Raw genomic sequence first — 13200 nt, 5'->3', positions numbered from 1 at the left:
CCAAATGAGAATGGATTTGAAATGTGTGTCTGAATATAAAATAATGTTTGCAATTCAAAAGAACAGCTATAAAAGGTAAAATAAAGGTTACACCCAGAAAATATCTAGATTTTCCACTAATTTTTCTTTAAACCACACCTATTTTAAAGCTTTCAGGTGGCTCACTCTCTTGTTCCTTGTCTGTAGCAGTACTCCCAACCTCAAACATTCAAAAGTTATAAGACAGGCTCCAAAATCTTGAGATTGGCCTAAATTCTGAGATTTTGTAAAAACTAATAAATGTTCAGTTCTTTTTATTTGGCTTCTAGGCTTGGGGCCTTTAGGTTTCACATTTTCAAGCTTTTCTCTGCAACCATGAGAGCTAGACATTTTTTAAAAAGAGTGAGTGAGAGGACTCAGTCTCAGATTCTTATATAATCACAGGATTCCAGGATCTGGAGCTATAAGAAAAACATCAAATATAGGGAGATTCACAATGAAATCATGACAGTTTAACACACTGCTGTAGACCTTGGGACCAAGAAAAATATTAGTCTCCTGATCAACTTAAAAACAGTGGCATTGGCACAACTCATGGTTTGGCATTTAGTGGCTTTTTGAAATAAGAAAATACTTCACTTGAAAGTAATATATTGTTTAGATCTGACATCCTCCATATATCATACCGGCTATTGTTGATGGACTAGCTACACGGAACAGGACATGTATATATTTAAATGGATAATGGGTAACAATCAAAAGACAACAGCAAAAAGTGAGAATGAGAGACCACTCACACCACACAGGATGTCATAGCCATATTTTCTAAGTGACTGAAACACAGCCTCTGAAAAAGGAGGTGATATTTTATACACCCAGGTTTATGCAAAACCTCAGATGTGCAAACCCTCTAATCTGTATGTACAAACCGGCATGCAAAGCTGTACATATAATTCTGGAGGCTGCTTTTGAAAATATGGCCTGCACCATTCTTCTATTTGGAGACTGTGAACAGAAACTGAGGGAGATTGAAATTGAAACAGAGCACTGACTGGAGAGTTGGCCTCCTGGTTAAGGGACTTGACTGTAAGTCAAGGTATCCAGCTCCTATTTTTTTCCCAGCCTCTCACTTTCTGTGAGACCACAGGCAAGTCACTTAACCTCTGTGTGATTCAGTTTCCACATCTTCAGAATACTTCCCTACCTACTAGGGAAGCAAGTGAGAATTAGCTCATAGAAGTGATTTCAGCCCCTTTGATCTGAGCTGCTATATAAATATAATTATTTTTGGTCTCAGATCCTGTTTACTTTATCAAAGGTACAATTCAGAACGTTACTCGCCTATTTAGTTAAGACTTCCTTAAAAATGCTTAAAAGTCAAGATGATAATATCTTAAAATAAATCTTATTTGGCCTTTCACAGTTTAAGTTTCATTGCAAATTGAAGTAGATACATGGGGCTCACCACATAATACGGGTTTTTTTTGTCCTCTGGACAATTCTAACAATAGGCAAAGTGTTCTTTGTTTTATGATTAAGGAATAATAAGACAGGTGTCCTATTTTAAGAGGCAATGATCATATCAGCTAAAATCCAAAGGCAGAGAATATTTTCTTTTTTAACCAATGAGCAATCCAGATTATCGCTGAAGAGAATGGGATGTTCATACTATTATCTGCTGTCATTTTCAGCCAGATGATTGGAGGAGCAACCAAAGATGCTCCACATTGAAGCTGGTACAAATGGTTGGAGACAGAATGGAAAAAACCAAAAGTTAACTTGATTAATTAAAGTTAACATCTTAAAAAGCTAGTCTGAAAAAAAGGGAAGAGTTGAAGGGAGAGGAAACAAGGATGGGAGGTATCTGAATCTGGAAGGAAATGTTTTAAGTAACATTTTATTTATACATAATAAAAATACCTAGCAATTCCTTCTTTACAGCTGGGGAAACTGAGGGTAAATGCTACTGAGTCAGTGGGTGTGTCTACACCACGGTAAAAACCACATGGTACCAAGTCTCAGAGCCCAAGTCAGCTGACTTGGGCTTGCAGAGCTCTGGCAGTGGGGCTATAAAATTGCAGCACAGATGTTCAGGCTCAGGTTGGAGCCTGGACTCTGAGACTTTCTCCCCTTGCGGGGTCTTAGGTATGTCTATTGTGATTAAACACCTGCAGCTGGCCTGTGCGAGCTGACTCGAGCTAAGGGGCTGTTAAACTGAGGTGTAGATGTTTGGGATTGTGCTGGAGCCTGGGCTCTGGGACCCTGTGAGGGGAGCAGGTCCCAGAGCTTGGGTCCAGCTCAAGCCCGAACGTCTACACCACAATTCAACACCCTCTTAGCCCAAGTGCTGTAATACCAAGTCAGCTGGAATGGGCCAACTGCTGTTTTTTAATTGCAGTGTAGTCAGGCGTTTAGACCTTAGGCTCTAGCCTGAGCCCAAAAGTCTACCCTGCAATTTTATAGCCTCGCAGCCCAAGCCCTGTGAGCTGAGTCAGCTGACCAGGGCCAGCCATGGCCATGCCATGGGTCTTTTATCGCAGTGTAGACATACTCAGTATCACAGCCAAGCTTAGAGTTTAGAATTTCTGTCCCTATTGTTGAACTCACACCATGTCTGTCATTTAAAACCTCAGTATCTCTGAAAGTGAGGATAGTGAAGTAAAAAGAACAATGATTTTTATTTATATAGAAAGATAGCTATATAAGAGTATTATTATTATAAAATGGGGATAGAGATGAAGCAAAACTCTTTTTGAAGGAGATATAACGACACCATCACTGAAAGATGCCACCAGACTATTTTCTTCAGCAAAGTACTCATTTTACCCATTAAAACATACAACTAGCTTTATATTTTGATTGTATGGGATAAAGCAAAAGCTCTCACAGCAGCACCTACTTTAAAAGACCTTTCCTATAAACACTCTTTGATAAATGGCTCTTATAATGTAGCTATTTTGCTAACTGAGTACTGAACTGTTTACTTTTATATGTGTAAAATTTTTAGGTGTAACTCCTAAAAGGCATAGTAGAGCTGGTCAAAAACTGAAAACCTATTTTGATGAGAAAAATTGAAATTTCAAAGTTGGTGTGTTTGGAAAACTTTGAAACAACAGCCACATTTTTTTTCCAATTTTTTCGTGTTTTGCCCAATTATTTTAAAAATTAAAAATGAAAAAACACATTATGGAAAATTTTCATTTACAAAAACCCTGTTATTGATAACATATTCAATAGGGTTTTTGACGAAAATTTAGAACCCCAATGGCTTTTGTGATAAAATGTAAAATTTCAACAATGCTGACAATTTTTGATGGAAAATTTTGTTTTGGTAAAAAAGGTCATTTTTTAAAGGAAAAAAATTGTTTAAAAGTATCAAACAATTCTACTAAAATATTGTCCCTGTTCTGGATATAATACTCAATACTATTTTTAAAACAGTACACAAGTTTCTGGCAGGGCTGCCACTTCAGTTTGCCCTCTACTGGCCCGATGTAGTATTGCAGAATCCTTACCTCAGTTTCCTCCAGACTTTTGGCCTACTCCAGCTGCAAGTGTCCTGTCCCTCCAGCCAGACCACTCTAGAAAGCCCTGCTCCTTCCAGGGAGGCAAAATTCTTTATCGACATCCAACCAAAAATGTAAAAACTAAATCTTTAGCCCCACCAGGCTCAGCAGGCCTTGTCTTCCTCACAGGCACAGTTAAGCTTTCATGGTCTTTCCTCGTGACTCAGCATTTGCTCTTGTGCCTCAAACAACCTCAATGTCCAGGGGCTGGCCCACTCCTCCCCTCCCATAGGAGTTCAGGCAGGCTGCAGCTCATCAGGGTAACTGCCTTCAGTCAGGCTTCCAGCTCACCCTGTCTGCTCTTCCCTCCTTTCTGCTTCTCAGCCTTCCCCCAGGCTGCTTCTCAGAGAGAAGAAACTCTCCCTCTCCTCTCTTCTGGGTCTCTTGACTCCAGCTAAACTCCCCTTGCTCTTTATGGAAATCTCCAGCTCTCCCCCAGCAGCTGGGTCTGATATCCAAGTTGAGCCACATGATCTCCAGCCGATTAGGATCAGCTGGCGGGTGAAGGAAGGTAGCTGATCTGTCACAGTCTGAACCCTTAAAGGCCAGCCAGCCTGTGACAGAGTCATTCTTTGGATTTCCCTGAACATTTCTGTCAGATCTTTGCTTTTCAAATGATAATGTCCTTCAGGCATGGCCGATGTGTTTGTGACATGACAGGACCAAGCATACTGTTGGCACTTAGAATACCTGAGGGGAAAAAGAAAGCACTCCAGAGCACATCAACCTCATATAGCTGGTTGTGAATGTTGTCTAGCTAGTTATTTTAAAACAAATGCAGCAAAGCCAGAACTTACAATATCTGCCAAAAAATCAAGGTTAGGCCAGCCAGGACAAACAAGACTTACACAGCTTGTCATAAAGCCAGTCAGACAAGGCACTGCAGAGGGGTCAGGACTACCTCAACATCAAATAATGAATGGACCTTTTAAAAACTCTTTGAAGAAGTGTATAAAGTTCTTATACAGTTCTACTTATCCTCTACTATAATGTACACAGTTACAAGTTTAAAAATGTTAGTTCTGATCTTTCCCTTAGCTCATGTGCATGGGTTACATCTTAGCCTCCAGAGCCATCATCCCCTAACATTTATCCCACAGAGGGAACACTCCATGACACACAATCCTTCCTCCCCACATGGCCAGGATCCAGACACCATGGAGAGCTCTCTGCAGTGTTGAGAATCCACAGCTGGAGAAGGACTAGGAGAGGGAGTGTCAGTGTCACTGCCCTCTAAGACCTGGAAAGCAGCCTTAACCTTTGTGCTGTCCCCCACCATCTGAAGTGAAAAGAAAAGGAGTACCTTTTCCTAACCAATTTATTTGAGCATAAGCTTTCGTGAGCTACAGCTCACTTCATTGGATGCATACCATGGAAACTGCAGCAGACTTTATATACACTCAGAGATCATGAAACAATACCTCCTCCCACCCCACTCTTCTGCTGGTAATAGCTTATCTAAAGTGACCACTCTCCTTACAATGTGTATGATAATCAAGGTGGGCCATTTCCAGCACAAATCCAGGGATTAACAAGAACGAGCCCTGATGGGCCTAATAACACCATCACAGGGCCTAATAACATCAGCCACACTATCAGAGGCTCCTTCACCTGCACATCCACCAATGTGATATATGCCATCATGTGCCAGCAATGCCCCTCTGCCATTTACATTGGTCAAACTGGACAGTCTCTACGTAAAAGAATAAATGGACACAAATCAGATGTCAAGAATTATAACATTCATAAACCAGTCGGAGAACACTTCAATCTCTCTGGTCACGCGATTACAGACATGAAGGTTGCTATCTTACAACAGAAAAACTTCAAATTCAGACTCCAGCGAGAAACTGTTGAATTGGAATTCATTTGCAAATTGGATACATTAACTTAGGCTTGAATAGAGACTGGGAGTGGCTAAGTCATTATGCAAGGTAACCTATTTCCCCTTGTTTTTTCCTCCCCCCCCCCCCCCCGACGTTCTTAGTAAACCCTGGATTTGTGCTGGAAATGGCCCACCTTGATTATCATACACATTGTAAGGAGAGTGGTCACTTTAGATAAGCTATTACCAGCAGGAGAGTGGGTTTGTGTGTGTGTGTGTGGGGGGGGGGTGAGAAAATCTGGATTTGTGCTAGAAATGGCCCAACTTGATTATCATACACATTGTAAGGAGAATGATCACTTTAGATAAGCTATTACCAGCAGGAGAGTGGGGTGGGAGGAGGTATTTTTTCATGCTTTGTGTGTATATAAAAAGATCTTCTACACTTTCCACAGTATGCATCTGATGAAGTGAGCTGTAGCTCACGAAAGCTTATGCTCAAATAAATTGGTAAGTCTCTAAGGTGCCACAAGTACTCCTTTTCTTTTTGCGAATACAGACTAACATGGCTGTTACTTTGAAACCTGTCATCTGAAGTGGGAAATCTCCCTTCAAGACTTTGCCAGCCCAGGAAAAAGAGCTGTGTTTTCAGGGAACTGGAGTGGGGGAAGTAGCCCCGAAACAGGGCCGACCCTGCAGATTTCTCCTGGACCCATGGCACCCAAAGGCAAAAATGCTGTCAAAGGGTACGCAAATCCTACCCACCAGAATGAATCAGGAAAAACTCTGTGAGGGGAACTTCACAGAGGTTATCCTTCCCCTAGTTCTTTTCATGGCTAAAGGTAAATGGGCCACTTATCTTTGGAATGATAGAAACTTTGCCATGCAGCAAAAGATAGAATATAATTAAGTTACGTTATATTAGGTTAATTGTTTTGTGATATCCTTATAATGTAGCTGCTTTCTCAGAATATAGTGGCACAGAATAGAACTATTCAGTGGTATCTTTAGCTGATTCCTAAACATTATCGCCCTTTGTAAGTGTGAGCAGTAATTCAGCCTATATGCTGGCAATGGCTGTAGAATTAACTTTGTTTGGCAACTCTGGAATTCTCTCTCAGACTAAAGGAGTACTTGTGGCACCTTAGAGACTAACCATTGGATGAAGTGAGTTTTAGCTCACGAAAGCTTATGCTCAAATAAATTGGTTAGTCTCTAAGGTGCCACAAATACTCCTTTTCTTTTTGCGAATACAGACTAACACGGCTGTTACTCTGAAATCTCTCAGATTATTTATTCTTTCGTTTTGTACATGAAATAGACTCAACACTGAACCAAGAGGCTGGTAAATGGTACACTTTTGGAATTAATCATAGCACTCATTCAATGCAAAAGTAGCAAAATTCTGTGAGAAAGACCAGGCAAAGACCAAGAAGTAGAAGAAACCCTATGGTAAATTTCCAGCCCCATTGTCAAACTAAAGAGAATCAGATAAAAGTCTGAATATTTAAGGCACTCATTAAAACCAAACTTGTCCAGCCTACAACTATTATGAGAATAACCATAAAAATAATGAATAGTGACTGGCAGTTTACTGTTGAGTGTTAACAGGAGAATTAGTTTTGATGAGTTTTGAAAATAGATTTTCTCTCAAGGTAGTATCTATAATTTGAAAGCATTACTTCTGGACACTTTACATATTCACTAATAAGAACAGTCTTCCTTACCTGCTATTGCTTCAATACTTGGAATTGCAATAGTGCTATAAGCACTGATACATTTGCAAGACCATGTGTCAGTTAAGGTTTCCTCTGTACTTTCCAATCCTGAGATGCTGTCCACAAAGAAAGAACCCCACTGTTTAGATACTGAATAAGGAGCTTTCGGGTGATGTCCCTGAAATAAAATAAATAAATAAAATTAGAAACCCCAACATAAACTCAATCATTATAATTAGTCAATACTGTATCTTCCTTCTCTATTTAGCCCACAAACATTATTTTAAGAAGTTCTGAAGCTATCCACTGTTTCCTTAGTAAAACTATTATTTCTTATAAGCAATATGACTGAAAAAGCAAACTGGGAAAAAACACCAAAACCTTTCAGTTTTTCTCTTAACTGGTTCTCTATGACATATAAAGTCTGCTTTAAACATTGTTTTCTTCAATTTGTTTTTCCATCTAAGGTAATAGGAATACCTCACTTCCCTCTCTTTGCTGGAGGACCTGAGACATCATGATGCATGAGGCTGTAACCTCAGCTACCATTCTGCCTTCTCTCACCTTTAGGAGAGAATGTATGCTGAATGTCAGAGTAACCATAGGGAAAATATTACTTTGATTGTCTAAGATTCAGCATCCTTCTCTGCTCTTGGGAATTACTATTCAGGTCCCCTCGCAAAAAGTGAAGATCTGATATATAATACACACAACATCTTAAAGACTTAACATGTATTAAAGAAACAATGTTGGGCAAAGCATTTTTTCTGATTTTATTGTTGTTATTGTTGCTCTGCAATCCATCTTTAGAACTGCTATATACTATCCACAGCAGTCAGAAAAAGCTCCAGCAGGCCTCTGCAAAAAGATAAGCAAAATTGCAAACCACACTATAGAAAATCTGCAAATGCCATTTGTGCACAAAGTATAATTTCAGACCATCATAGCAGAGAACAGCAGACAACCCTCCATAAGCCTCCAGATTTGTGAACTTTTGCACCTTGTTTTCCACTCAACTGCTTTCTTACAATCTTCAGAACATGTTGGAATAACTGTTGACCACAATAGGAGTCATGTCAGATACATTTATGTCACGTCCCCTGTTAATCTCCCATTGCAACTAACCATGAGAAAGAAGAAATTTGACAATACACACTGAAACCACAACAGAAGACAGACTCAGGATATATCTACACTGTGATTAGACACCCACAGCTGGCCTGTGCCAGTTGACACAGGTATTTAAGGCTCAACCTGAGGGGCTGTTTAACAGCAGTGTAGACATTTGAGCTCAGGCTACAGCCTGAGCTCTGGGACCCACTTTGCAAGGTCCTAGAGCCTGGGCTCCAGCCTGAGCCAGAACGAGCCTGAGTCAGCTGGCACAGGCCAGCTGAGGGTGTCTACAATCTTTGACCAATACAAATCTATTGATTCAACAGCTTGAACTGACTCAGCAAACCATGATAATTTTTTAGCACTTCTTGGTGCTACTTTCTCTAAGAGCATCTATTTTGCAGGAAAAAAATGAGTTTGATTGGCATGTTCAGATCCAGATATTTGTTTCTCTCCAGTGCTGAGAACAGACTGAGATAGCTAACAACTTTAGTTTTCAAGTACAGAATGTCACCCAGGAGCTGAGCTCTTCTTTTGTTTACTCATTAAGACAGCTATTTTGGTTTGCTTTGTACACAAATAATACCTTTCCAAGAAAATCTTTAAGGGCAATTTAGATTATCTATCAAATGAAAATTCACTTTCCAGTTGGAGGAGAGCTGCAAAAAGCACATGAGGGCCATACCAATTATCCAGCTGATTATTCAAAAAAGCACACACAAGCCTTTGTATACAGGTCAGGGCCTACTTATTGGCAGGGGGATAAGTTCAGACTCCTGTCTCTGTGGATCTTTACGCCAGATTCACTCAGCAATTTAAATTGTAATCTGAGGAAATGCACTGACATTCTTCAAATGAGACAACTGCTCCATCTTGAAGCTCTCTTGATCTTGAATGTCTCCTACTGCTCTACAGGGAGAGAATGAGGTTTAGGGGTTAGAGCCCAAACTTCTTAACAGAACTAAGAACAAACAAAACAAAACAAAAATTGTTAAATAAAATAGCTGCCTTCATGCCATGTATTAGGGGATTTTCTGTCCTCATATTTTATTATATTCCCATTGCGGTAATCTCCAAATGAAAAGGGTTCCTTGATTGTAAAACCAAACCTTGATCTCAAATTTGAGAATTCCCAAACTTTGTCCTTCAGTTGTACCCCTTTAAAAAGATACCAGGGTTACTCTGTGAGTATGCTTAAGAAGCTCCCAATTTCATTCCCAAATGCCTGATTACCAGAGTTCCATATCTGACTAGGAAGAGACTCAGCCTGCAGTTAAGGAAAGGTTAATGCTATTGATCTTACATGTTACTGAAACCACAGAGAGATTCCTTGGCTATGGATTCAAATTGCACCCGCCTAAAGTTTCTATTAGCGAATAACCATGAAGCCTTTAAAAATAATTTGTGCTTGTGAAGAGTGCCAGATTGGCAATCCTGGAAAGAGAAATCCTCTAGCTGTAGAACAGGAAAGCAGAAAGCAACAGAGAGACAGGATTCCACATCACCAGTGCGCCTTCGCAAGTCTGACCTAGAGTGACCACCAACAGGGGGTGAAAGTAGTTAAGTCTCTGTGCTTCAGTCTTTTACTTGGGACTGCCAACAAACATTTTCATTAATACTAGACCTGGAAGTATTTTTTGTGATAGACACACCTGCACATCCTTTACTAGAGTGATGGCAGCAATGCATTTCAAACAAACCAGACCACAGAGCAGCAATGGGATAAGAGAAGAGACAGGTGTCTGCAATGCCTAATTACAAGCCTCTTCAGCAACAGGTTGTGGGTTAAATATTGGAGTCATTCTTCACATTTAATTTCTCTCTGGTCCAGTATGAGTAGAATAAAAATGTCAGCTTTTTCTCCAGAGACAATCCCAGACTTTTTGTTTTTTGTGTGTGCAAAGTTACAGATATTCCCTGTAAGTCCTACAGTAAGAACAACAAGAACATCTGAAAGCTACATCTTGAATGAACAAAAAATCCTGAGGTAAAAACAAAATTAATTAAAACTGATAAAAAATTTTTTGTGGCAAAAGGATTAAAAAAAAATAAAAATAAAAAGTCAGCCAGCTCGAGTAGATTTTGTCAGGCTTCCACATGAATGCAAAAGGGAGGAAGGCCCAAGAGCCTCCAACATGGCTGTGTCTGTTGCACAGGTGGGACACAATCGCAATCCCTGCACTCTCCTGAACATAAGGACTGCTTCTTGCTAGCACACACTAGCACCAGCACCTGGCAGTGCAGCTAGCTAGCCATGCTAAGCAGTGTAAGCTGCACACCCTTACAGAATGTAGGCACTGGGTTTGCTCCCCTTATATGGCACCAAACTCTGGAAGGGATTGTACCATCCTAAAGTACAATGCCTTCCAGAGCACGAGACAGGGCTGTGATTAAGTCACATTTGAACTTTTAATTGCTAAGCGAATCTGGGACACCCTTTAGTAATTAATACCCCCACATATGGTTCAAAAAATTGGAGGCAAAACCCAGCATTAGAATGCACCCATACTCTGGCCTGCTGCAGCCCCACACACAGCCTCATCGTATAGACAGTCTTAGCACGATCATGAGTAACGTGTGTGGTTATTGTGGACTGGATCAACGCCCAGCCAATGGATTAATCGTAAAAAGATTTGGCCTGCATGCCTTGTTCTTAGGCCCCCTGCCCAGGAATAGTTCTTCCCAGCAGTCTTTTTTGGGGGGGTGTGGGGAAAGGTGGGGGACTACGAATGGGGTAGAAATTTTTTTGCTCCACACACTCCCCCTGCAGAGGGAAAGATTTCTGCTTGATATCCATGGGCTGTACTCTTCAGAACCTGGCTAACAGTTTGCAGTCCTGTCACTCATTACCATCATATATTCTTCATGCAGTAAAACAGACGATTCTTCAGGAAAATACTCACCAATTTATTCCTCCCCCCACCCTCCCAAAAAAAAGTGTTTAGGAAAGATTGACAGTGAAGAGTTGCCACTTGAGCAATTTATACACACCCCTCATTTATCCCAGATAAATCAACACTATAAGATGTTTTTCTGCAGTAGAAAGATTTGCTTATTCACTTTTGCTGTTAAATGTATTAGTAAACCACTGACAGGAATTTAGATGTTGTTTATGTCAATTCGGGCAGCAAAAATCCCACAGCCTCTAAGAACCAGTGTCTGACCTCCAAAGCCATATGGATGATAACAGTTTGCCTCAAATCCTAAGAAGAAGCAGCAGATTCACTTGGCTATGGTGTAACCAGGGTGGCACGTAGAAAGGATTTCCATCTTGAACCATCCCTTGCAAGTCTTCTTCCTTCAGCAAGAGTCAATATGGGAGGTTTTAGGGGTCTTAAAACTCTCAAAATTGCATTTCCAACTGCATTCATGGTCAGCCTTGTGCTCTACTTCCTTCCACCTCACCTCCATAAACATACTGTAAAAGCATAACTTCTTCTGCACGTTGGCCATGACCCTACCATTGCTGTCTACTTGTTCTCAACTGGTGCAAGACTGCAACTTTCTGGGATCATCTAAGTATCTCCTCATTTGTAACAAAATCAAACCAATGGATGTTAAGAATAATCATAACTTTTGAACTGAAAACTGTTCAGTTTCCTCTCCTTGGCTGTTTTTTATGGCCATTTTTCTGCTCTTTATAACAGGGTTGTCATCAATACTGCATTGAACACTCGTATCTTAGTTATCACGCAGACAACCTGCCAGCCACACAGATGCCTGTGAAGACGCTGAACTGTCATTGATGCAAGACTGATCTGACATGTGACTTCTTCAGTTATAGAGCCTTCTGATGTAATCTGATTACCCAGATAGATAAAACTATTCATCCATTCAATGTTATTGCCAACTACATGCACGACAGCAGATCATTCATTTCTGTTTTATAAGAGGCATCCACAGCTTTTATTTTATCACCACTGATCTTAAGTCCTAAGGATTCTGTCAGGGAATCAGGCCGCAGGTGATCAGGCCTATTGACTGGAACAGGAGTCTGGCCTAGTGCTCAGAGTCCAAAGGCCAGAGCCCAAACTCAAAGCAGAATCAGAGCTGGGGTTCAGAACTGAAGATCAGAACATAAGTCAGACTTCGAATGCCAGAGCCAAGGGTCGAGACAGAGTCTAAGCCAGGAATCAGAGCTGAGGGACACAGCCAGATTACCTGGACTCAGGGAAGGCAGGAGCAGGGCTGGGAGAGAATGGGAACAAGGCTGGGTGCAGAGTAGGATCTGGGCTGGAGCACTGAAGGAGCAAAGCAGGAGCAGGCTTGGAGTGAGGAGAGCACAGGGAGGCAGAGAGCCTATGTACATATGCATTGAGCAGCCAACGATCTACTGCTGCTGCTGGGCTTAAGAACCACCCTGCTGGCTTCCTCAGCCAATCAGGCAGGGCATCAGTCAGGCAGCCTAGCTGACTCGTTAGGTTATGGAGACTCAGCAGGCACAGCTGCAGGGACCTAATATTTTCTCAGCTCTTCCAGCCTTAGCTGTAGTTGGTCAGTAATCTCTCCAAGTAAGGCAATATTATCTGCATACTTGATATCCTCTAAAGAATCTTTAACTTTCCACCTCGTACTTTAGCTTCAATCAACTTTGTGGTCACATAGTCTCTTAGAACAGGAAATAAGTTTGGTGAGTGAATGCATCCCTGACGTACCACTGATTCTACTGAAAACAAGTCTATAATGCAAGCGTGATATAGTTCCTCCACTAGGTACACTCAGTCCTGAGGCACCCCAGACTGGCGCAGCAATATACACACTACTGGTTGATGCCCTGAGTCTATAAATGCCATGTTAACTTCCTTTTGTCAGTCTGGCTTGCCAATAACATTTCACAGAGCGTATATAGCGTGGTTTGTATGGAAACCACAGCAGTCGTCTCTCATTTTTGGGTTGGGACAGTATTTCAGTCAGTTCAGTATCATAGAGTTGGAAGAGACCTCAGGAGGTCATCTAGTCCAACCCCCTGCTCAAAGCAGGACCAATCCCCAATTTTTGC

At 41.1% G+C, this 13200-nt stretch overlaps 1 protein-coding gene across 1 annotated transcript in view; it reads right to left on the bottom strand.

The window, feature by feature from the left end:
- NT5DC1 (5'-nucleotidase domain containing 1) overlaps positions 1-13200 on the bottom strand; it is a 327326-nt gene that overhangs the window by 99607 nt on the left and 214519 nt on the right. The window contains exon 11 of the mRNA XM_084623673.1: positions 7098-7266. Within this exon, the coding sequence (XP_084479799.1) occupies positions 7098-7266 (169 nt within the window). The remainder of the gene's footprint in view (positions 1-7097; positions 7267-13200) is intronic.

Source organism: Lepidochelys olivacea, assembly GCF_965140295.1.
Source record: "Lepidochelys olivacea isolate rLepOli2 genome assembly, chromosome: 3".
Taxonomy (NCBI): Eukaryota; Metazoa; Chordata; order Testudines; family Cheloniidae; genus Lepidochelys; species Lepidochelys olivacea.
The sequence above is the reverse complement of the archived record's forward strand: the minus strand, read 5'-3'. Positions and strand labels throughout refer to the sequence as shown.